Source organism: Colobus angolensis, unplaced genomic scaffold (genome assembly GCF_000951035.1).
Source record: "Colobus angolensis palliatus isolate OR3802 unplaced genomic scaffold, Cang.pa_1.0 Scaffold202, whole genome shotgun sequence".
In the NCBI taxonomy this organism is placed as follows: Eukaryota; Metazoa; Chordata; class Mammalia; order Primates; family Cercopithecidae; genus Colobus; species Colobus angolensis.
Genome location: NW_012115178.1, coordinates 5,979,110 through 6,001,579, shown reverse-complemented (window position 1 = coordinate 6,001,579; position 22,470 = coordinate 5,979,110). Strand labels below are relative to the sequence as shown.

The following is a 22,470-nucleotide window of genomic DNA, read 5'->3' as shown; positions in this document are numbered from 1 at the left end:
GAGGTTGCAGTGAGCTGAGATCCGGCCACTGCACTCCAGCCTGGGTGACAGAGCAAGACTCCGTCTCAAAAAAAAAAAAAAAAAAAAAACATGGCCTGAGTTCAAACCCTGGGTCCAGTGTCTGCTCTGGTGTGGGGGCAAGTTCGTTACCATCTCTAACTCTGGTGTAGGGTCATTTTGAAAAATAAATTACTTATAAATGCCCGCTGCTGTAATTGGAACATAGAGGTAAAAGATAATGAAAACCATTACTATATCATTAATGTTATCAGAATATTTGCAACAAATTATACCTTGAGTAGACAAAGCTAAAAGCATCAGTACTGTTTTCCAAAGTTAGAATTTCCTGAATTTCAGTTAGTGAGATCTGCCCTATATAAATGGAAGGGAGGCTGTTTGGGGTAATTCTTACTCAGGACACTCCGGCAGAGCCAGAAAAAGCAACAGGCAGAGGAACTAGTATTTCTGTGAACCTATCATGCAGCAGGTGCAGTGTTAGGCAATTTTTAGGCTAATTAAACAAATGAACAAAAACAAACCCTTGATAACGTCCATCAGTCGCTTATAATCGTGGTTTTGATATGTTTGGGCACATCAAGGCAATGTGTTCCCAAAGAAACAATATTTCTGGGCTACTAATTTTAGGGTTGAAGTTTTAAGCCTGAGATAGCTCTGCCAAGACTGCTGACCGCGGTGGTGTGTGCTATGATGCTATCCTACTTACGCACCATAGTGTCCTGATCCTCATTACCACGCTCCCGCATTGTGTTACTCATCTGTCCCCCTCACGTGATGGTGAGCTCCTGGGAGGTGGGGAGCCTCGTCATCGTTTCCTTGGTGTTTTGTATGTCTGACACCTGGTGGACATTCAATCAATGGTGGTTGAATAATCTACACAATCCCCGTTAGCAAGTGGGCCTGAATCTTGAATGAAAATTCATTCTAGTTAATAATAACTAGAGAAAAGATACAAATTCTTCCCTCAAGCTAATTCTTCTGCTAATAGAAGATGGGCAGTGTTTCCCAGGGGTCCCAAGAAACCATGATTGTGTTTCATGAGCAGATCGATCCCTCCAGCAGGATATGTCCACCTCCTGATGCACACCATTCCTCTGCTCTGCCTGCTCTTTTTGATCTCACACCTGCCTTGGAAGACTGGCTCTGAAAGACAGAGCCTGGAGAAACTGCACGGAATCTGGCCCAGTGTTGGCCAACACAGAGCAGAGGCCAAGTGTACACGGGTGATGTTGGCTATGATCCTGGCTGGGGGGGCATGTGGCTGATGCAGACCAAGTGACTTAGGGTTGAACTGTGCCTATAATGTATTCAGATGCTACTTACTGATCACTGTGGTATGTGTTTAAATGGAAGAATGAGAGCAAAGAGGGGGTGGTTGCTTATGCCTATAATCCCAGCACTTTGGGAGGCCGAGGCGGGCAGATCACCTGAGGTCAGGAGTTCAAGACCAGCCTGGCCAACATGGTGAAACCCCATCTCTAATTAGCCAGGTGTGGTGGTATGCACCTATAGTCCTAGCTATCTGGGAGGCTGAGGCAGGAGAATCACTTGAGCCTGGGAGGCAGAGGTTGCAGTGAGCCGAGATTGTGCCACTGCACTCCAGCCTGGCAGACAGAGAAAGACTCCATCTCAAAAAAAAAAAAAAAAATGAAAGCAAAAAAAAAGATGACATAGATTATTTTAGTTCTAAGTAAGAGACTATGTTTAAAATAAAAAAAAAAAAACAGCACAATGAAATATGTGCATAAGAGGATAGTTAGGTTTCTCTCTGAACTTCAGAATCCCCTTGGAGAAAATTCCGCTGGTTCAATTCCTACCAGGGACCTATCTTCTTTCTCCATCTAGTTCCTAGGCTTCCCACCCGCTGCAACCCTAATATTGTACCCTTTCCGCTAATCTTGGCCACGAAACTAACCTGTGAAGCTTGGGGTGAGCCACTTAGAATTTCCATCACTTTTTTCCTCCAGCTGTAAGACAAGGATAACACACTGACCTGCCTCAGAGGGATGTGGTGTGAATTAACTCCTGTAATTAGTGGTTTCTGTGCTCTGCATACACCAAGAGGATATGAATGCCAGCCATTATCACAGTGGCCTGGGTAAGCGTTGTTGCTAAAGCTATACTTGGGAATAACTGTTGGCAAAGAGCTGACAACTGGAAGTTGCAAACTTTACACAGAAGCAATATTTCCAGTATTTTCCCCAAGCAATCATGAGTAAATTGCTCACTAGGGGTGGAAATGGTTTCCAGCCAGTTCTGCCTCTTCTGATCTGTGCACCCTGCAAAGCTCAGTCAATGCCAGGTAACTGATCCTTCGTAAGTCTGCTGTTTAGTGCAGATGAAGAATTCAGAATGGTATAATTTGGACAGGGATGAAATTTCTGTGCAGTGGTATGTATTAAAAGTAAATAACTTGTACTTTTTTCAAGGCAAGAGCTATAGAAATAGAATTTATAATTTTTAATTATCCAATGATAGTTTCAGAATGGCATGCAGAACTGTGCCAAGATCCAACATCTTTTCTGGGAACAAAAGGGAGGCTGCCCTTCTGTAGCTAGTTGCGTCATCAACGCATGGCTCAAGGAATTAGGTCCCAGTGGATTCCTGGGGTTGCAGCTGTGCCTTCTGGGAGCTGGCCTAGAAGGGTGGAGCTCAGCTATTGGGCCAGGAGAGTCTGGTGGGAAGGAGAGATTTTACTGTATTTCTCTTTAGCTCCCTCAGGCAAGATTTTAGAAGTACAGTTTGCTTTGCAAATGTTCTCATTTTACACACAAGTACACCAAAGTGTGAACACACACAAATTAAGGTGATAAGTATGCCTAGGCCTTGCATACCAGAAAAAAGCGATGGAGAATATTTTTCCCTTCTGTGGCAGTTCCAGGGCACCTTGTTTAGCTTAGCTGGGGATAAAGGTGACATTTAAAAATAGCCTACTTTGCTCATGAAAAAATGGTACTGCATCAAGGTAGCTTTATTGAGGCAAAAGAATCATTCTAGGTTTGGCAAGGCAGTCCTTGTAAGAGCACTGGCTTGCTTTTGGAGTGCACCCATCATCTTCATTTCAGGATTGGCAAAAAGGTACGTTCCTAATGATGACATGTTAAGAAACATAGACAATTTTGGATAAAAGTTGTGTTTATGCCTAAATGATGATCTCTTCGGGTTACACAAAAGGATTAGCGGTGAGGCTGCTTTCTGACTACTAGATTTGCCACATACAGGCACACCTGGGTATTAACAGAAGTCAGACCGATTTGGGAGAATCATGAACTTGTCCCAATCATTGCTACAGCCCCAGGAGGGATGCATTTTAAATCAATCCATCAGAGATCACTATGGTACTTTATCTGATGGATTTATCTTTGCCTATAGTATATGAATATGGAAAGAAATTAAATGTGTGTTTACAGTTTGATAAACATTCATCATAAATTACACATTTTAATTTCATTTATTAGTTGGGGACTATGGAAAGCAGGAATTTCATTGCATACAAACTGCCATTCAGATTGAAGGATTAGCAATGTCCTGAAAACGTACACTAACTGAACAAAATCCATTTCTATCTTAAGTTAGTCCCTACACTGTTTGTATTCAGAATTTTGGAGAGGAAACAGTAGCATATTACTCTTCCTACTGACTACACTCTTTGTCACTTACCCTTCCAATAGCTCCAACTCTGTCATCAAGTATAAATCTAATGTGAATGAACTTTCTATCATTTGACACGTTGTATGAATGCTGTACTCACCATGTGAATTTTGAGCTCTATTTATGTATAAAAGAACTTGGTCCGATCTTTTAGTATTAGCATGCTGAGCAGTCTCCATGATATTATCTCACCATAAAATGACTCCAAAAATCTCAGTTATTAATGGGAGTAATGGTGATAACATAATTCCAGAAAGTTGCTACTCTATATGTAGATATATTGGCAATAAAAATCAGTCACTGTATGCCTTTCCCCAGTAGGGGATCTCTCACTTTTCCCTGATTTTTAAAGGCTTCAGATCAATAACTAGAGTGACATTATTAACAGCTCCCTCAACACCTTGGCCAGCGCTAATATTAAATCCATTACACCTTCTGTTTGACATTTGCAGTACAGCAGAAAGTGCTGTAGATACAGTCACATTGTCTAGGGACTGGGGTTGGATGTGGGGTTAGTAAGATGGTTTCCCTTGCCTAATTTCTAAATTCAGTTCATTGATAGAAATCTTGACCCAATACAAAAAAACCCCTCCACAACAATACACCAGATGGTAAATAATTCAGCCATACAAATACAAGTGTATCTCAAATCCAAGCAGCTTTTAAATACAAAGCATTGATCCTCAGATAAATTTGTACGTTCTTTATGGTTATTCCTAAACATTTGTTCGTCTAATTATACGACTTACTGTGAAAATCATCTAATGATGTCAGAAGAATTGAGCTCCTGTTTCTGTAGAATCAGGAATAGATAGATACCAACTTACCAAAGCATAGAGGCATAAGTTGAAACTGAAGATTATTTCCATTCAGGCAAGTATTCTACTGTTTCCATTTTGCTGGCCTTTAAAACATTCGGGACATAGTGTAGGTATAATAGCATAAAGATCATACTACTATAATGATGATCCTAATGCCACAAAACAGGCTAGATTCTGCCTGAAAATTTAGACAAAACATGATAACCCATATTTGAGACAACCAGTGGGTTAGCCATGCAGCTGTAGTTATTCATCATCCAAAGTACTGCCTCATGCATTTTCCTAAATTGTCTAAATCCTGGTACAGTATTGATTTTCCCTTCTATGAGCTCACATCCACTCAAAAAGCCACAAGAGCCCCTTGCCCTGGCTGAGTTCTCTCTGAAGCAGGATCCAGGTATGTTCTTCTTGCCAGGGGTCCTACAGAAGAAACTGATCACTAGCTGGTGGGAAGCAAACCACTGGAGACAGAAAGGGAATTTTATCTTAGAGAAACATGAAAATGAAAAAGCTAGTTACCAGGAGCATATACATTATAATCTTTAATTTAGAAAGAAATACAAAAAACCCCAGGAAACACACAACAAATGTACATACATACACAGGAACAGAAACAAAATCTAGTAGGGTACGTAGTGCATATATATGAATAATGGTTATTTCTAGATGGTGGTGGTCTTTACTCCTTTTTCTCTGAATTCTCTGTATTTTTTGCAATGGGCCTGAATTAATTTTATAATTGGAAAAAATAAAGCTGTTTACTAAGAAGGAAGAAGGAGTAAAACACAACAATCTTACAGCCTAATATAGGGAATATTACTATTTGCCTTCAACACAGGAAGAGTTTTAAAGTTCCTCCAGGATTTTTTAAGAGAGCTGCTTTTCTGTTTACTAAGCATTTAAAAGGCATGGCACTGAAATTTATGAAAAAGATGAGGATAATACTCATAACCCCAAGATGGCAGAATCATTAGGAGTAATCATGAAAAGGCACAAGCAGATCTACAAAAAGATAAACCCTCCAAATGCCATTTGTCAGAGGTTCTGTGCTTCTCATGCTGCAGGAGCCTGCAGGACATCATAGGGCAGTCTCTTCCAAAATGTTCCAATCAACCCCTAAATAGGCACGCTCGGACTTTATAACATTTTAACCAATGCCACTCATTTATCTTTTGCCTGACTTAAGATTTCTCTGAGATAATACATTGACTAAACTGTTAAAAAATGTGCATACATATAAAATATTTATTTGGGTTTGCTGTACAATCAACGGATCTTTTTTTCTCCTCCATTATCCTGAGCCTGAGTCAGGACAAGACAATCTCAGGGCTGGCAATTCAAAGAAACAGAATTCCTATTGTGGCATAGAATCACTGCCTCTTAGGCCGGTTTAGTCACTTATTTCCTTTATTATAATGCCAAATGTTATTTAGAGTTCAGTCATTTAGTGATGCTATGCTGAACATATCAGGGCTTCTGAAAAATTCTATACCTAATAGTCCTTTCATTTTCATAATAACCATATATCAATATCCCTTTTCCAACTAAATTACACTACTATTTCAAAAAGAATCTGTGTTTTATCAGAGTTTAAGAGATTATGATGCAATGAACAACAGTCTTCAAAAACGTTCCTTCATGTTATTAAGAATTAGGAAATCTTGTTAAAATTCTTTCAGCTTTTAAGAAACATAAGCAGCTTTGTGATGTAGTGCCTGACATGAACTTTTAAAGTAATTCCCTTGGAGCGATCATCTGCATTAGTGAAGATATTTCATTCAAGGTAGCACCCTACACTGCTTTTCAGTATTTGAGCAGTCAATCTAATTGCTTTTTTAAGCCAAAGGTAGAAAATAACCAACACTGCAGACTTTGAAGGTTAAGGTAGCTTAATGTTCTCTACCGGTGAGAGTCACATTCACCATCAAGGAAAAGAGCCTCTTCTTATGCGAGTGTAGCTAATGAGCCCAAGTTAAGTGATGTGGAAGGCAGAGTTTTCAACCTCACTAGCAAGGATGGCTAAAGGAAGGCTGGTGAAGGAAACCTAAGTAAATTTATAGTGTCTTTCAATCACACTTCAATGTTAAATGATAGAGTAACTTTAAAGGAGAGAGTTAACAGTTAAAGGAGATATATATTCTCCTATAATCTAGAAGTAATAATCTGTGAGAACTGTGTTCTACTAGAGTACCTAGGGTTATCTTATGCTTGCTAGGGCTTCATAGAAGGCATGGGATTTATGAGAGTTCTTATATTGACATAGTTATTTGGGCTTGCTGTAGCCTAGGATACTCTAGCAGAACTGGTTTACAGGCTATGGATTTGTTTTTCCTCCCAAAGTCTCTCTGTCAACATGCATTTGGGGAGACATCAAGCTCAGTATGAATTGACAGGATGATCTAGCTTCCAAGAAGACCAAACTTAACCTTAGGCTGCATTAAGAGAAGCATTGTAGCCTATCCTGAGAAAGGTGACAGTTCCTCTGCTTTGCACTAATCAGAATATATCTAGAGAGCTGTGCTATTCTCTTCACCATGTTTTTACAGGGTTCCCTACAAACAGAAGTACAGCCAGGGCAGGATAACTAGGATGGTGAGGCCCTTAGGCACATGCCATTGAATAAGGGTTGTGGAATTAGCACTGTTTGACCTGGAAAGGAGAAGGATGGCAGGAGGAAGGGGGGATCTGATGTGTCTGACTTCACATATATGAGAAGCTATGATAGGGAAGAAGTAGCAAATCAGAAATGTGGTCCCAGAGGACAGACCTTGGATCAGTGGGAAGTTGCAGTGAAGTATATTTGGGCTCCCTGTCAGGAATAACTATGAGAACTACTCAACAATGGAGTGGGCAGCCTTGCAAGTTCATGAGCTTCCTATCGGGGCAGGATCTAGGAGGGACTGGAAAGGTTACCTGCTGGTTTTGCTGTAGAGAGTTGGCTGTGTATGTTGGAGGTTGCATAAAAGGATCATGAAAGTTGAGCATTTGTGATTCAAGGAAACAAACTTTTCCAAGACCTTCCCTCATACAAAGGCTTAGAAACTTAAATTCTGTCATGCTGTGTGTTTGAGTCATGAGGAAGAGGTTCTCCAATCCAACATCAGGATGAAAGAGTAGAAAACCATTTGCATGTGCTGTTTCTCAAATATGCCCAGATAGGAACATTCTATTGACTAAAAAAACAGTCCCAATTATCTCACTGACATATCTGCCCAGTAAAGTCAGTGAGTTATGGTATAAGAATATATCACCTCTCCACCTGAACAAAAATATTTTCATTTTTAAAAGGTAAAGAATAATCTTAAATATTCTCTTTTCTCATGTGTGGGGCTCACTGGAGAAGGATGATCACCAATGCTAAGAATAATGAATGCCCTAGAAACTACACTTAACTTCACTGAGGAAAATGGATGAAATATTTCTCAAATTTTTTTTTTTTCCTTCTGTGTGAGGAAACATTGTGATTACTTCTAGGCAGGCCAAATAATTTTCTTGGAAGTACGATGAGTTATTTTAACGTTAATCTTAACATAGGTTTTTCTATTTTTCTTGCTAATAAAATGCTTTTGTATTACGAATCTATTTTAAAACAACAGATCAAGTAAAGTACAAGCATCTTTGAAGAGTGAAAAAATAATTTTCCAAGTAAGTAAATACAACTTTGCACTTCAAATTGGGCCTTGATTCATTAAAAAATCTTAAACTTCTCATGAGAAAAATTAACATTTAAACCACTGCTGCTTGGCCAAGCACTCCACCACACAAGAATATGAAATATCTCCTCTAAAAAAGTACAAAAAGGACAAAACCACAAATGTGGAACTTCAATTAATTTAAAGCCCCAATCAGCAAAGAATAAATCCTTCGCAGATCTAATTACCAGCGCTCTCGGAAGACCCAGGCCGACCAGCCAATCTTCCCCGTGTTTGAACAGCTTGATGAACTAGGGGACTGATGGATATCAAGTCATTTTGTTTAATTTATAAATGGATTTTCCCCTAATACTTAAATTATCATCAGTACAACACAATGAAAATGGGAACATTCTGAATGCAAAGTCTATAAGAGTCCTGGAAGGAATCCCAATGAGGAATGTCACCTCTGTTCATTCCTCTATACAATTGATCTAATTAAATACTGAGGGTAGAAAGGCAGTTTAAAATGTAGCCATTTCTGTTTTCTTTTTAGCCTTAATTTATCGTTCACATCTTTCAAGTACCTTCTGATGCTTAAAAAAAAAATAAAGAAACCAAGATTTCTGCAAGTCCCTAATACTTTTAATTCTCCACAAGCTAATATTTGGAATGCCTCTGCCATAGATTTTGCTGAATAATAAATAAATGCATTACATTTAGCCATGGTAACAATAAAATGAAGACGGTATTCCAAATCGGAAGCTTTTCCATCTAGTAATTTGAAAGAGAAACTAAAGGAACTAGTACCTTCTACATGTATTGTTCAACTGAAATTAGATCTCTGGATTATACTTATTAAAATGTCTCCTTATTTTCAAATCTCTTCCTTATTTAATTACTGCACGGGACTGGAAGCTGCATGGAATTGTTAAATACCCTTAGACCTATTTATAGTCTCTTCACATGGGTAACTTGAGCACGCTCATTTGGCAAAGGTCCTGCCCACCAACCCACACATTGGGTTTGCAATTCCCACCTGGCTCGGGGGTCTCCGACTGAGAGGAGGAAGATGCTGAGCTGGCTCCATCCTCAGCAGTGCCCTGCGACAGGAGACCCCGCCCAGGGGGGAGCTTCATGCCCAGCTGCTCAGCCATCTCCACGTGGTCTCCGGGGTGGACATAGTCAAAGACACTGCTGCCTGTCAGCTCCACCTAGAGGGGGAGAGAAAGGGTAGGAAGGAAAGGCATTACATAGGCTTCTCCATTTTCAAATTCAACACAGTGATTCAGATTCCGAGTAGAAAAGAAAATACATCCAGGTCCCAGAAACAATCCTGGTTCTGTCTTCATCTTCAAATACTTAAGGATTCTTGAGGTGAAAGAGAAAGATGTTTTCACATGTATTTATTTAGCAATTGTTACGCTCAGTTTTTTTTTTTTTTTTTCCCTCACACGCTGTTGTTTGCATAAAGCCAAAACATTCTGTGAAATGTGGACGCGTCTGCCTTGTGTTCAACTGTTTTATCCACGCATCATCAAATACTTGCATGTTTGGTGTCAACCAGATGATTGACTGAATTCTACAGTTTTCTTATTGAGAAGTTTGGGCTTTGGATAGGAACAGCTATAGAAACAGCCAGAGATAGCAGTTGAGTATTTTCCTTAAAATACACGGATTTCCAAGATGTGTTTTTATACATATCATCTGATTTCCATGTAAATTTCAATGTAAGAAGGGCTGCTTACAAATATATGCAAAGGCATAATGTTTTCATTAAAAATTACTCATTAGCTCTATAATCGTATGAGGGATTTTCCATATAAAAGAGGTCAGCTGGGGTCTGAAGCAGCCATATTTTTTTTTTTCTGCTGCAATCAGCTTGTTTTGCCTTCAATCTAACAGGATACATAGTACAAATCTCCTTGAGGGCTTTTTAAAAAAATGTTTCATTTTGTGTACTCTTTGAGTCAGGCTAACTCTAAAGGCAGAGAATGAATATCAAATATTAGAACTGTTTCAGCCTGAAACAGAGGCACTGAGTATTTTAATGCTGTCAGGCATGACCCCTGCATCTGGGTCATGCGCCGCCTGAGGGGGCAGAAATCGCTGGTAAGGGCTGGCCTTACCTCTGTACTCCTCTAATGTTCTGAGTTTTATCTCCTAAGAATAGTGGTAATGCTCCTAACATACAACGGGGAGAGATGTGTCAGCAATAGGACAAGCAAAAGCTCTTTCCCAGGTCACTAATGGGTTTCCCGGTCCTCTGGAGTGCAATGGTTTCAGGCCAGCTATGACATACCATGGAAGCTGCCAGAGCTTCAGACTGTCACAAGTTTCTTGGTGGATATTTACCTAGAACCCCTGCCTACCTCATTTCCCTTTCCAGGATAATTTCCAGCATCCCTCCAGATTCCACCTCCGTGCCTGCACCCTTTCATGCCCAGAAGGAAGACTGGCGGTGGAAAAACTGTCACAGAGAGTGTAATAGTCAGAGCAATTCTTGTCCCCAGAACTCCAAGTCCCAGTAACATGATCACATCTACTCCCAGACTCCATTTGATTAACATCTTAACAGGCTGCAGATCTTCAACATCTATCAATTACATAGGTATAAGTCAGAAAAACAGGAGGCTAAATTCAGTTTGGTTAATAGCTATTCCTGAAAAAGGCTCGCATAACTTTTACGGAAAATGAGGTACTTTTCTCCTGCTATTAAATTGCACTCTCCTACTGTATCACCCAACCACTGACTATATCATTTTACAATCCCCATTTCCTCCATTTGGTATTGTTACAGAGCGTAAAGGGATTCACAGTGATCAGCTCTTACCCTCTGGGAGGGGGGGATTACATGGAAATAATCCCTTTAATGTGCGCCTTGCCTCTAAGCACTTCACACAGTAATAAATGGGTAAACTGACTTTGAGCAATTAAGAAATTAAATGAAACTAATAAAATGTGTGTTTTAATATTTCTTGATGGTTATTTTGTTTGGAGATTAGTAAATATGAGGAAGTCACTCTCGTTTTGCATGGAGTCCAATTGTAGCACTTTCATAAATATTTCTGTCACTTTTCTCCAACTGATTTTTTTCTTTAATACTTCAGTGTGCCTTTTGGCACCGACCATAGATTGTGATAGGATGACAACACAAATGGGAGATAAAATAGATTTTTTTAGGGGAGCTGGTTATTGAATATTCATGTAAACCAGTCTTACAGAGAGCAGAAACTGGCCACTCTCTCCACATCCTGATTTGCTTGGATGTGCAGATACTTCCTTCCCATAAAATAATGTCTGGAGTATGGCACATCTAGGGCAGGACTGAGTATCGATGTGCCACAGAGCACTAGGGCAGGGTGATGACTTGTTTTCCCTGTGGCCTCATGGGATTTCCCACCAACATACCTCAGAGCTTAATGATGAGGGCGAGGTGGGCACTGAGAGTTTGACATTAACATAGTGTTTATATGTATACTGTAGTTAAGGCCGCGCAGTGTGGAGGAAAGCCCCGCTACTTGGAGTCATAACCAGACTTCAAGATCAGAATCTTCCTCCTCAGCTGTGTGACCTTGGACAATTAATTTAACCTCCCTGGGCTTCAGTTTCCTCTTCTAAAAGTGGCAGCATTGCTGCTCTGCAGGGCCCTAGGAGAACCACCCACATTGTATTCCACATGGATGCTCCCCTGGAGTTTTGTTTCTTGGGAATGGTGCAAGGCTGTGGCCCTGAGAGTTGGGAAGAAAACAAGACTTGGTTTACCTGCCTCTCAGCTTAATTTTGAAAATCCAATGAAAGTATGAAGAAGGAATCACTTTGTGAGAAATAAGTACCACAAACACGTCTTGTTGTTGTTGCTGTTTGGTGGATCAGGATGAATGACATGAAGAAATGTATATTATTGTGTACCTTTGTTTCCTCACTTTGGGACATCACTGTACAGCAGGGGTGATACATGCTTTCAGCCTTAATAACAATACTGGCAGTTACCTACTATGTGCAAAAAGTATTAATTTTTGTGCTTTGCTTTGATTAATCCTCATAACAATCTTTTGAACTGGTATGATCATGTCCCGTTTACAAAAGAACTTGAATCCTGGAAAAGGCCAAGGGTGGAAACAGAATTTGGTTCAAAGCCCACTTGACCTATCACCCCTCAGGTAGTAGCACTGGCAGCCATAGAGGCTAAGCAGAGACCTCTGAATTCCCCTGTGCTTCAGCTTGCTTTATTCAGGAAAGAACACTGAGCACCATGAAGGGAGGAGGCTGAGGGCAGGCAGCCTGCCAATCCCCTGGAGCTGGAGATGTTTTGCCATGGAACTCTCGGGCCAAAACAAGGCACTAAAGGAGGTACACTAAACCAAAATAGAGGTAGGATTAGACAAAGGTCAACTTATATGTACACCTGAGTCGTCATCATCATTATCATCACATCTTACATGTATCTAACACTTTCAACATTTCTCATACTGCTTTGACTTCATTTCACTTAAATTTTAGAGCCAGAAGACACCTTAAAAACCATTTTTTAATATCTCCTTACTTAATGGGAAAAAGCCCTACAGTTCTGAGAAGTTCAAATGCATGTTCAAGTTTACCCAGCTGTTTAGTGGTAGAAACAGGGCTAGGAGCCCAACTGTCTAATTCTCAGTCCACCACTTTTCCCACTAAACCCTTGTCTGATTTTTTTTCTCTCTTATGGATACTCACCAGGTGAGACAGACTAGAACTCATGTTTCCTGCCACTAAATTCTGTGCCTCAAAATAGACTACAGACAGCAAGACGGATAATTTTTTGCTTGATGAACAGACATTACTTCATGTTAGCTTCAGGTTGGAAAAACAAATAAAGCTCCAATCCAATGCTAATTAGGTACCTTTAAATCTTCAGTTACCACCTCTTCCAAAACATGTGCCTGCTGAGAACTGGGACTAGTCTGTTATATTTAGTAGCTATATTACAAATGTTTTGTTGAATGAATAAAGAATGGATATTTATGCCTGAAAAAAAATTTTCTTTTACTTATACTTGATTTGGAAAAGTTTAAGTTGGTTCTTTTATGTCACTATAATGGCATTGTAATGATAACATTATTTACTCCTTAAAATGTATTATAATATAGCATCATAATATATTTATTCACATTAAGTCCTTGAGCTTAACTGAGGATGGGATTGTGTAAGTGCCAGGAAGGGACAGGTTTTAAGAAACTCTTTAAGAGAATAGTGTCCATCTTTCATAATCCACTTGTTTCCAATCTATGGCAAAACTCTGTTTAACTGGTTAGTTTCCAGTGTTCACACCCTTATGTCCTCAGGATCTGACCTGTAACATAGTTCCATAAAAATTAATATTTGTTCGTAACTCTCCCTTCAAATCACCAATAGTAGAAATTTAGAGAAATTTCATTTTATGTTAATTATTGGTCCTATCTTCAATCCTTAATTATGATCTAATGGAAAAGTAGAGCTTTCCCCCTCCAATAATGTGTTCTTCTGATTAGTGCAAATTGCATTCTAAGGCAACTGTGAGAACTTCAAAAATCCATGTTCTGTTTATGAAACTCAAGATAACAGACCCATTGATCTTTGAACTGTTTCTCTAGCAGCAGCAGAAGGAAGCATGACTGTTTCCAACTTCACCCACTTGGTCTAACTTTACTACAGCTGAATAACTCTAGAAGAGAGCTTACTCTCTCATGTTGCTTAGTGTATTACGAAACAGCTGAGAATGCATCAGGGGCAGCAAATAGGCAACAAGTAATAAATAATCACATCCAGAAACAGGATTTTGTTTAAACTCTTTTTTTCCTGCCTTTTGCCCAGTGTTACCATAGATTCCTCCAGGACAAGCCATAGTCACTTGTGCCATCCAGCATATCCTATAGTCAAGCTAAACCACACAGCCTTTGTCAAATTTATTTCACATTCTGTTAGCTTGCATGTAATTTGCACACTAGACAAAGCTGATTTGGTAACTCTGAAGTTTCCTGGAAAAAAATGTAAATATATTATACAGTGGTTTGAGTTGACTTTTCCATGTCAGGTCACTGTACCCTGCTGGTAGATAGGATGGGGGACTAATTTGTCTTTTCATACATCAAGCAAGCATGTCAATAGCCTTTGCTTGGCCCCCTGGAGTGAGCAATACTTTTTAACTAGAGTGATGTACTAACAGTGCAACTCATTGAATTCAGTGCTTCTTTGATTGGAGGGGTTTGGTGCAGATGAGGAGTAGGCAGTGATCTTATAAGTCATCTCCATATTGGAACAACTTAAGAGAATACTTTGATAAAGAAAGGCCATACAACTGTTTTCAAGATATTTCTTTCTTTTAGACTATTTCAGTCTTAGAAACAATACAAAGTTGATTTTTATCAATAGAAAGGGTCATTTAAAACCTATTTAAGGTAGAATGTCATAAACCTTTTGTAAGGCTGCTATTAAAAAATACTTTGAGGGCATTGAGGTTACCGCAGGGGCTCTTAGTTAACCTCTTTCTCAGGAGTCCTTTTGCATCCAGGCTCCACTCCCTTAGGGAATGCTAGTAATATCTGAATAAAAGGCCATTCCTGAGAGAGGACTCTGTTGGTGGTAAGTGGCCCAGAAACGAAACTCCCAGGTGAGGCTTTCAGATCTACCCCAGAGACCCTGACATCCCGGTTAGAAAATCCTGCCCCAGGATGAGGTGGAAGTTCTATCTCGCTACAGCAGGTCAGGATTTGTATTTTTTTTTTTGGGGGGGGTCACATTTATACTATTGAAGGATAATAAAGTGATAAGAGAATAAAATATAAGATATGATAGCTTGATTAGCATAGGTTTTCTTTGGATTTACTGGTATCTTAATGCCATCTTCATAACTTTCTACATGTTGCAGAATTCCACTGAATATTTATGAACTGCTTTGACAGAAACTTGATGTTCTTTACTGCTCTGTCTCATTCTATGTATTTGCTGACTTATCTGAAGAAAAACGCATAAAAGCATTGGGTCTGTTACAGAAATACGTGTATAAATTAGTAGAACAAGAAGAAAGGTTCTGTATCAGAACGATGAGATAGAATGAAAAATCCTTCCAGTGTCATCAAATAAGAACACGAATCCACTCTCTTTCTACAGATACGTTAACAGAGGCTTCCCTTAGAAGAATTTTAGCTAAAAGATACCACATCATGTGTTTATTTTATCTTCAAAAATGAACATTTTGACTCCCGTGGGAATCCATGAAGTACATTTTTTTGTTTTACATACATTTTTCTATCACCCCTGGCGTGCCTGACTTGAGAATTCCAACAGCAGCACCCAAGGAGACACTGCATATGGGAGGCTGAGGCAGGAGAATTGCTTGAGCCCAGGAGGCAGAGGTTGCAGTGAGCTGAGATCACGACATTGCACTTCGGCCTGGGCGACAAGAGTGAGACTCCGTCTCAAAAACACAAAAACAAAAACAAACCCCCCAAAAAACAAAAACAAGAGATACTGCATAACTAGTTCTGAACTTTGATTAAGATGTGCCAGAAGATAATTCCAGGGGATCAGTGGATCTCCTAGTGCTCAGAGAAGAAAAAGAAAAAAGCAGACTGTCGGGCAAATAGAGTCAAAGAGGAAATAAAGAACAAACTGCAGCTACTAATTGAGGCGGGCACAGTTATTTGGAAGTCAGCACGTTTAAATACTTCTAGAAATAGTCTGCGTATAAAACAGATCCACAAACTCTTTGAAGGTCTTCCCCATTTTTGTTCTAAGAATAAATTATATACTGTATTTCATTCTTTCTTGTAATCTTAGATCAGGTATACCTCCATCACACCATACTATGGAAGCAGTGGTTTTAGAACAGTATTGATGTGTCAATATCCTTTTCTTTTCCTTAAGAGACATCAGTTAAAAGAAGAACCTAGAGAATGCCTTAATACTGCGGGGATATTACATCACAGGAATGAGCCCAGGGATTTGTGAAAGTGACTAAATCAAGAAATTTTAAAACCTTGTTTTACAAGGTTCCTATAGTTTTAAATTTTTCAAGTGTCTGTAGGGGAGAAAAGGCCAACTTTTTAGTATTTATCACAGTGCTGAGAAGGAAAGAGGATGCCATTGGAGGTTACATCATAGCAAAAAGTGAAACGATGCCAAGAAAGAAACATTAACAATCTTAAAAGTAACTGAAGTCAGTCTCCTTTTTTCTGGAGATCAAATGAATAGTGAGATGTCACTTTCAAAGCTTCTTCATTACCTTGGTGATAAGGACACCAATCAACATAAAATACTTGATATTGCCATAGTTAATCCATTATCCTCAAATTTTACATGTTTCAGTATTTGTCATTTAAAGCTGGATATGTGTGGAGATGCGTGTTATGCATAGCCAGACTTCAGTATCAATACATCTCAATTTTTGTTATTGTTCTCATAGTGAATTTTGTCCTTCTTCTTTGATTACATGAACAAGAAAGAGTGGAAAATGCTTACAAGATTGCAATTTAAATATTTCCCTGATTCTAAACAGCCATTTTATTTTGAGACAGGGTCTCGCCCTGTCACCCAGGTTGGAGTGCAGTGGCGTGATCTCAGCTCTCTGCAACCTCTGCCTCCTAGGCTCAAGCGATCCTCCAGTCTCAGCGTCTGGAGTAGTTATTTGGGATTATAGGTATGAGCTACTGTGCCTGGCTAATTTTTTTTGTATTTTTAGTAGAGACAGGGTTTTGCCATGTTGGCCATGCTGGTCTCAAACTGCTGGCCTCAACTGATCGGCCTGCCTCAACCTCCCAAAGTGCTGGGATTACAGGCATGAGCCAGCTCGCCAGCCCAGCTCTTATATTTTAAGGAAAGGTAACTGGATTAGGAAAACTATAATAATTCTGGGGATGATTTTTCCATTTATGTTTTGAAAGCTACAAAGTAATTTTACTCTGGTCACGGTAAAATAATGTGGTTTATATGACTAAAACCTCAGATATGCTTAATGCACCCATATAACAATTACACACCCAAATAATAATAAATAATAAAATGCACAAATCATACAATTAGTCATTCCTGAGTGTTTTCAAAGGGGCTACTGTATAGTGGAAGATCAGCAACAGCGCTTCCCACCAGGAGTTGAGTCACAATGTTTAACTGATACTGTTGCGTGAAAAAACAACAGCAAAACCAGAAGGATTTAACAAAGATAATTTGTTTGTACACCTCAAGAACTCTTTAAGAGAAAGCAAAACCAAAGGAGGATCTTGCTTGGACTGCACCATCATGTTAATGCTGTCGCTGCTGTATTTGAAACAACTGGCTCTCCTTCTCCATGTCCCCATGAGGGGCCTTCAAAAATCTTATCTAATGGGTTGATAGGTGCAGTAAACCACCATGGCACATGTTTACCTCTGTAACCTGCACATCCTGCACATGTACCCCAGAACTTAAAAAAAAATCTTAGAAAACCACAAAGTATCCTAAAATATTTTAGCCACTGTAGAATATGGGTGGTTAGCCCATGTTAAGAAATTACTTGGGGAGTTAATCCAATAGGAGAACAAGAAGGAATAAAATTCTTCATGCCATGATTAATCACTGACCCTCCCGAATACCATGTGGGCACCATGGCCATGGTGCATAATTTATTTCTAGTGAATTACCATAAGAAAAAGGCCTAATATACTGCTATTTTTATTTTGGCTATTGTAACTACTAACTGTGGTAGTGTTTGAGGTTATCTTCTATGAAAGCAAGTCAATACCCTGAACACTCTCTAGGTGCTATTTTAAAGGAATAAGTTAAATTCACAACTGTTTAATAACAGACTGAGTTAGTTTCAGATAGAGAATGTAAATAGAACTGGAAGTAGAAAAAAATGAGTCAAAAGAAATGACTCAATCCAGAGGCTAAAAGCATGCCTGTATATCTTAGGGTATTTTGAGAGGACTATGGTGGTGGTGACGGAGCAAACCCTTTTGAGAACCTGATAGGTTCTATGTCTTGTCTCACCAGACAATGCTATAATCACACACATGTAATCTGGCGTTTCATTTCAGGAGCTTCAGGCACCTTTGCTGTTTATCCAGGAATAGTCTTTAGAGCTGTGCTGCCCAATATGGAAGGCGCGAGTCAGGTGTTGCTACTGAGCGCTTGGAATGTGGCGGCTCTGATTTGTAATATGCTATAAGTATACATTAACACCAGGTTTTAAAGACTTTGTACAAAAATATAAAGAATGCAAACTGTCATATGTTTTATGTTGATTGTATGCTAAAATAATATTTTAGATATGTGAAACTGAATAAAATAGGAAATCATTAAAATTCTTCTCACTTGTTTTTACTTTTTAAAATGCGGCTACTAGGAAAATTTAAAATTACCCATGTGGGTTTGCAATATGTTTCTGTTGAACAGTGATGATCTAGAAGCAAGAATTCTTGGAGTAGAACATGAAAATGACATGAAAGGGAAGAGGTATGAGATAGTAAAAGGTAACAGAAATAAAGAAATGTCCATGGAATAAAATAACTGAAATAGTACATTTAATTAGTCAATCATATATTTATTGATCATTTACTCTCTCTGTAACACACTGTATTTGGGATTTTAGGAATTACAAGAAACATTACAACTCAGCACCTGCCCCCAAGTAGCTTACAGGCCACTTTGGAGAGATAAGAAAAACACATACAAAGTCAAATAATATGAGAAAAATAGATGACAACACAATGTCGTAGACGATTACTTTTTGACATGAGTACTGTAGATCAGTGCCTCTCAAATTTCTCCAGATTCTTTAGAATTTCCTTAAAATGCAGCATGGACTCCCAGAGATTCTGGCTCCAGAGATGTGGGGTAGGGGCCAACTTGCTGCATTTAAGAAGCTCCTCGGTAATGCTGAACCTGCTAGTTCATGATTCACACATTGAGTAGCACTAGTATGTCTGTACCCAGAGGTGGTTGTGAACCAAAAGTATCTGGGACAGCAACTCCCATTCTGACTCCTCACAGAAAAAAAAGAGAAAGGACAGGTGGCTTGGATGAAAAGATGGGAGCAACCCAGGACACAATAGGGTTTTAACTGCACTGGAGCTTATAAGAGCAGGGGTGGTATATTATACTGTGCTTGGGTTAAGCCTAGGATGTTGGGGAAGCATTAGGCAGAGGTTCAATAAACACTAAGTGATTGATTTAGGCCCCAAAGAGATAGATCCATGCTAGTGTTCATTAACCGTTTTCCCCTTCCTTTTAAATTACTAAAGAACAGGTTCAAGTAATCATTTATAGGAAATGTCATATCTCATTTTTCTTCTCAGGTTGGTACCTCAAGGACAATTGTCTCATTGTAGACATAGGCCCAGATAATTGGCACACTTTGAGCTAACTTCTTGTCCTACATATTTAAGCCCTGGACCATGATTTTTCTCTCATTTGTTCCTGTATATGCCACACTGGAATGATCTCAGTTTACGATGGATGATTTTTTTTGTCCCCTAATAGGTGAACACAAAACCTATGGTGTATTTTGGAATTTTAATTAATTAATTAGAGACAGGATTTGCTCTGTTGACCACACTTTGGAATCTTTTTTTTTTTTTTTTTGAAGTTTAATTCTGAAGAATTTATTTGTAAGTCTTTTTAAGCAGTGGGTTTGAGTGTTAACTTTAAAAAAACCTTTAAAATGATTTTTAAAGTTTTTTGTTGCTACAGAGTAAATGTATATATTCATGGGGTGCACATGATGTTTTGCTACAGGCATGCAATGTGAAATGAGCATATCACAGAGAATGGGGTTGCAATTCCCTCAAGCATTTATCCTTTGAGTTACAAACAATGCAATTACTGAATGTCACCTTTTATGGAAAAGGTCTGTTCAAAGTCATCATGTTTTTTGTTTGTTTGTTTTTTTAAATTATACTTTAAGTTCTGGGATACATGTGCAGAACATGCGGGTTTGTTACAAAGGTATACACGTACCATGGTGGTTTGCTGCATCCATCAACATGTCATCTACATTAGGAGTTTCTCCTAATGCTATCCCTCCCCTAGCCTCCCACCTGCTGGCTGTCCCGGCTGTGTGATGTTCCCCTCCCTGTGTCCATGTGTTTTCATTGTTCAACTCCCACTTATGAATGAGAACATGTGGTATTTGGTTTTCCGTTCCTGTGTTAGTTTGCTGAGAATGATGGTTTCCAGCTTCATCCGTGTCCCCGCAAAGGACATGAACTCATCATTTTTATGGCTGCATAGTATTTCATGGTGTATATGTGCCACATTTTCTTTATCCAGCCTATCATTGATGGGCATTTGGGTCAGTTCCAAGTCTTTGCTATTGTGAATAGTGCCACAGTAAACATATTTGTGCATGTGTCTTTATAGTAGAATGATTTATAATCCTTTGGGTATATCCCCAGTAATGGGATTGCTAGGTCAAATGGTATTTCTGGTTCTAAATCCTCAAGGAATCGCCACACTGTCTTCCACAATGGTAGAACTAGTTTATACTCTCACCAAGAGAGTAAAAGCATTCCTATTTCTCCACATCCTCACTAGGATCTGTTGTTTCCCGACGTTTTAATAATCGCCATTCTATCTGGTGTGAGATGGTATCTCATTGCGGTTTTGATTTGCATTTCTCTAATGACCAGTGATGTTGAGCCTTTCTTCATATGTTTGTTGGCTGCATACATGTCTTCTTTTGAGAAGTGTCTGTTCATAGCCTTTGTCCATTTTTTGATGGTTTTTTTTTTCTTCTTGTAATTTGTTTGAGTTCCTTGTAGATTCTGGATATTAGCTCTTTGTCAGATGAACTGATTGCAAAAATTGTCTCCCATTCTGTAGGTTGCCTGTTGACTCTGATGGTAGTTACTTTTGCTGTGCAGAAGCTCTTTAGTTTAATTGGATCCCATTTGTCAATTTTGGCTTTGTTGCCATTGCTTTTGGTGTTTTAGTCATGAAGCCTTTGCCCATGCCTATGTCCTGAATGGTATTGCCTAGGTTTTCTTCTGGGGTTTTTATGCTTTTAGGTCTTACATTTAAGTCTTTATTCCATCTTGGGTTAATTTTTGTATAAAGTGTAAGGAAGGGGTCCAGTTTCAGTTTTCTGCATATGGCTAGCCAGTTTTCTCAACACCATTTATTAAATAGGGAATCCTTTCCCCATTGCTTGCTTTTGTCAGGTTTGTCAAAGATCAGATGGTTGTAGATATGCAGCATTATTTCTGAGACCACTGTTCTGTTCCATTGATCTGTATATCTGTTTCGGTACCAGTACCATGCTGTTTTGGTTACTGTAGCCTTGTAGTATAGTTTGAAGTCAGGTGGCATGATGTCTCCAGCTTTGTTCTTTTTGCTTAGGATTGTCTTGGCTATATGGGCTCTTTTTTTGGGATAGAGACATGAAAATCCCTTCAAAAAATAAATGAATGCAGGAGCTTGTTTTTCCTTGAGAAGATTAACAAAATAGACTACTAGCCAGACTAATAAAGAAGAAAAGAGAGAAGAATCAAATAGATGCAATAAAAAATGGTAAAGGGGATATCACCAGTGATCCCACAGAAATACAAACTACCATCAGAAAATACTACAAACACTTCTATGCAAATAAACTAGAAAATCTAGAAGAAATGGTTAAATTCCTGGACACATACACCCTCCCAAGACTAAACCAGGAAGAAATAGAATCCCTGAATAGACCAATAACAAGTTCTGAAATTGAGGCAGTAATTAATAGCCTACTAACCAAAAAAAGAAAAAAAAAAAAAACAAACAAACCCAGGACCAGATGGATTCACAGCTGAATTCTACTAGAGGTACAAAGAGGAGCCCGTACTATTCCTCCTGAAACTGTTCCAAACAATAGAAAAAGAGGGATTCCTCCCTAACTCATCTTGATACCAAAACCTGCCAGAGACACAACAAAAAAAAGAAAATTTCAGGCCAATATCTCTAATGAACATCGATATGAAAATCCTCAATAAAGTACTGGCAAACCGAATCCGGCGGCACATCAAAAAGCTTATCCACCACGATCAAGTTGGCTTCATCCCTGGGATGCAAGGCTGGTTCAACATACACAAATCAATAAATATAATCCATCACATAAACAGAACCAATGACAAAAACCTCATTATCTCAATAGATAAAGGCCTTCAATAAAATTCAATACCCCTTCTTGCTAAAAATGCTCAATAAACTAGGTATTGATGGAATGTATCTCAAAATAATAAGAGCTATTTATGACAAACCCACAGTCAATATCACACTGAATGGGCAAAAGCTGGAAGCATTCCGTTTGAAAACTGGCAAAAGACAAGGATGCTCTCTCTCCTGTTCAACATAGTATTGGAAGTTCTGACCAGGGCAATCAGGCAACA

General features: G+C 39.0%; 1 protein-coding gene across 1 annotated transcript in view; it reads right to left on the bottom strand.

Moving 5' to 3' along the window:
• The window catches only part of NPAS3 (neuronal PAS domain protein 3), a gene marked incomplete at its 5' end in the record, with an annotated part of 867,539 nt that overhangs the window by 117,268 nt on the left and 727,801 nt on the right, over nt 1-22,470 (bottom strand). Inside the window, one exon of the mRNA XM_011941876.1 lies at nt 9,162-9,336. Within this exon, the coding sequence (XP_011797266.1) occupies nt 9,162-9,336 (175 nt within the window). The remainder of the gene's footprint in view (nt 1-9,161; nt 9,337-22,470) is intronic.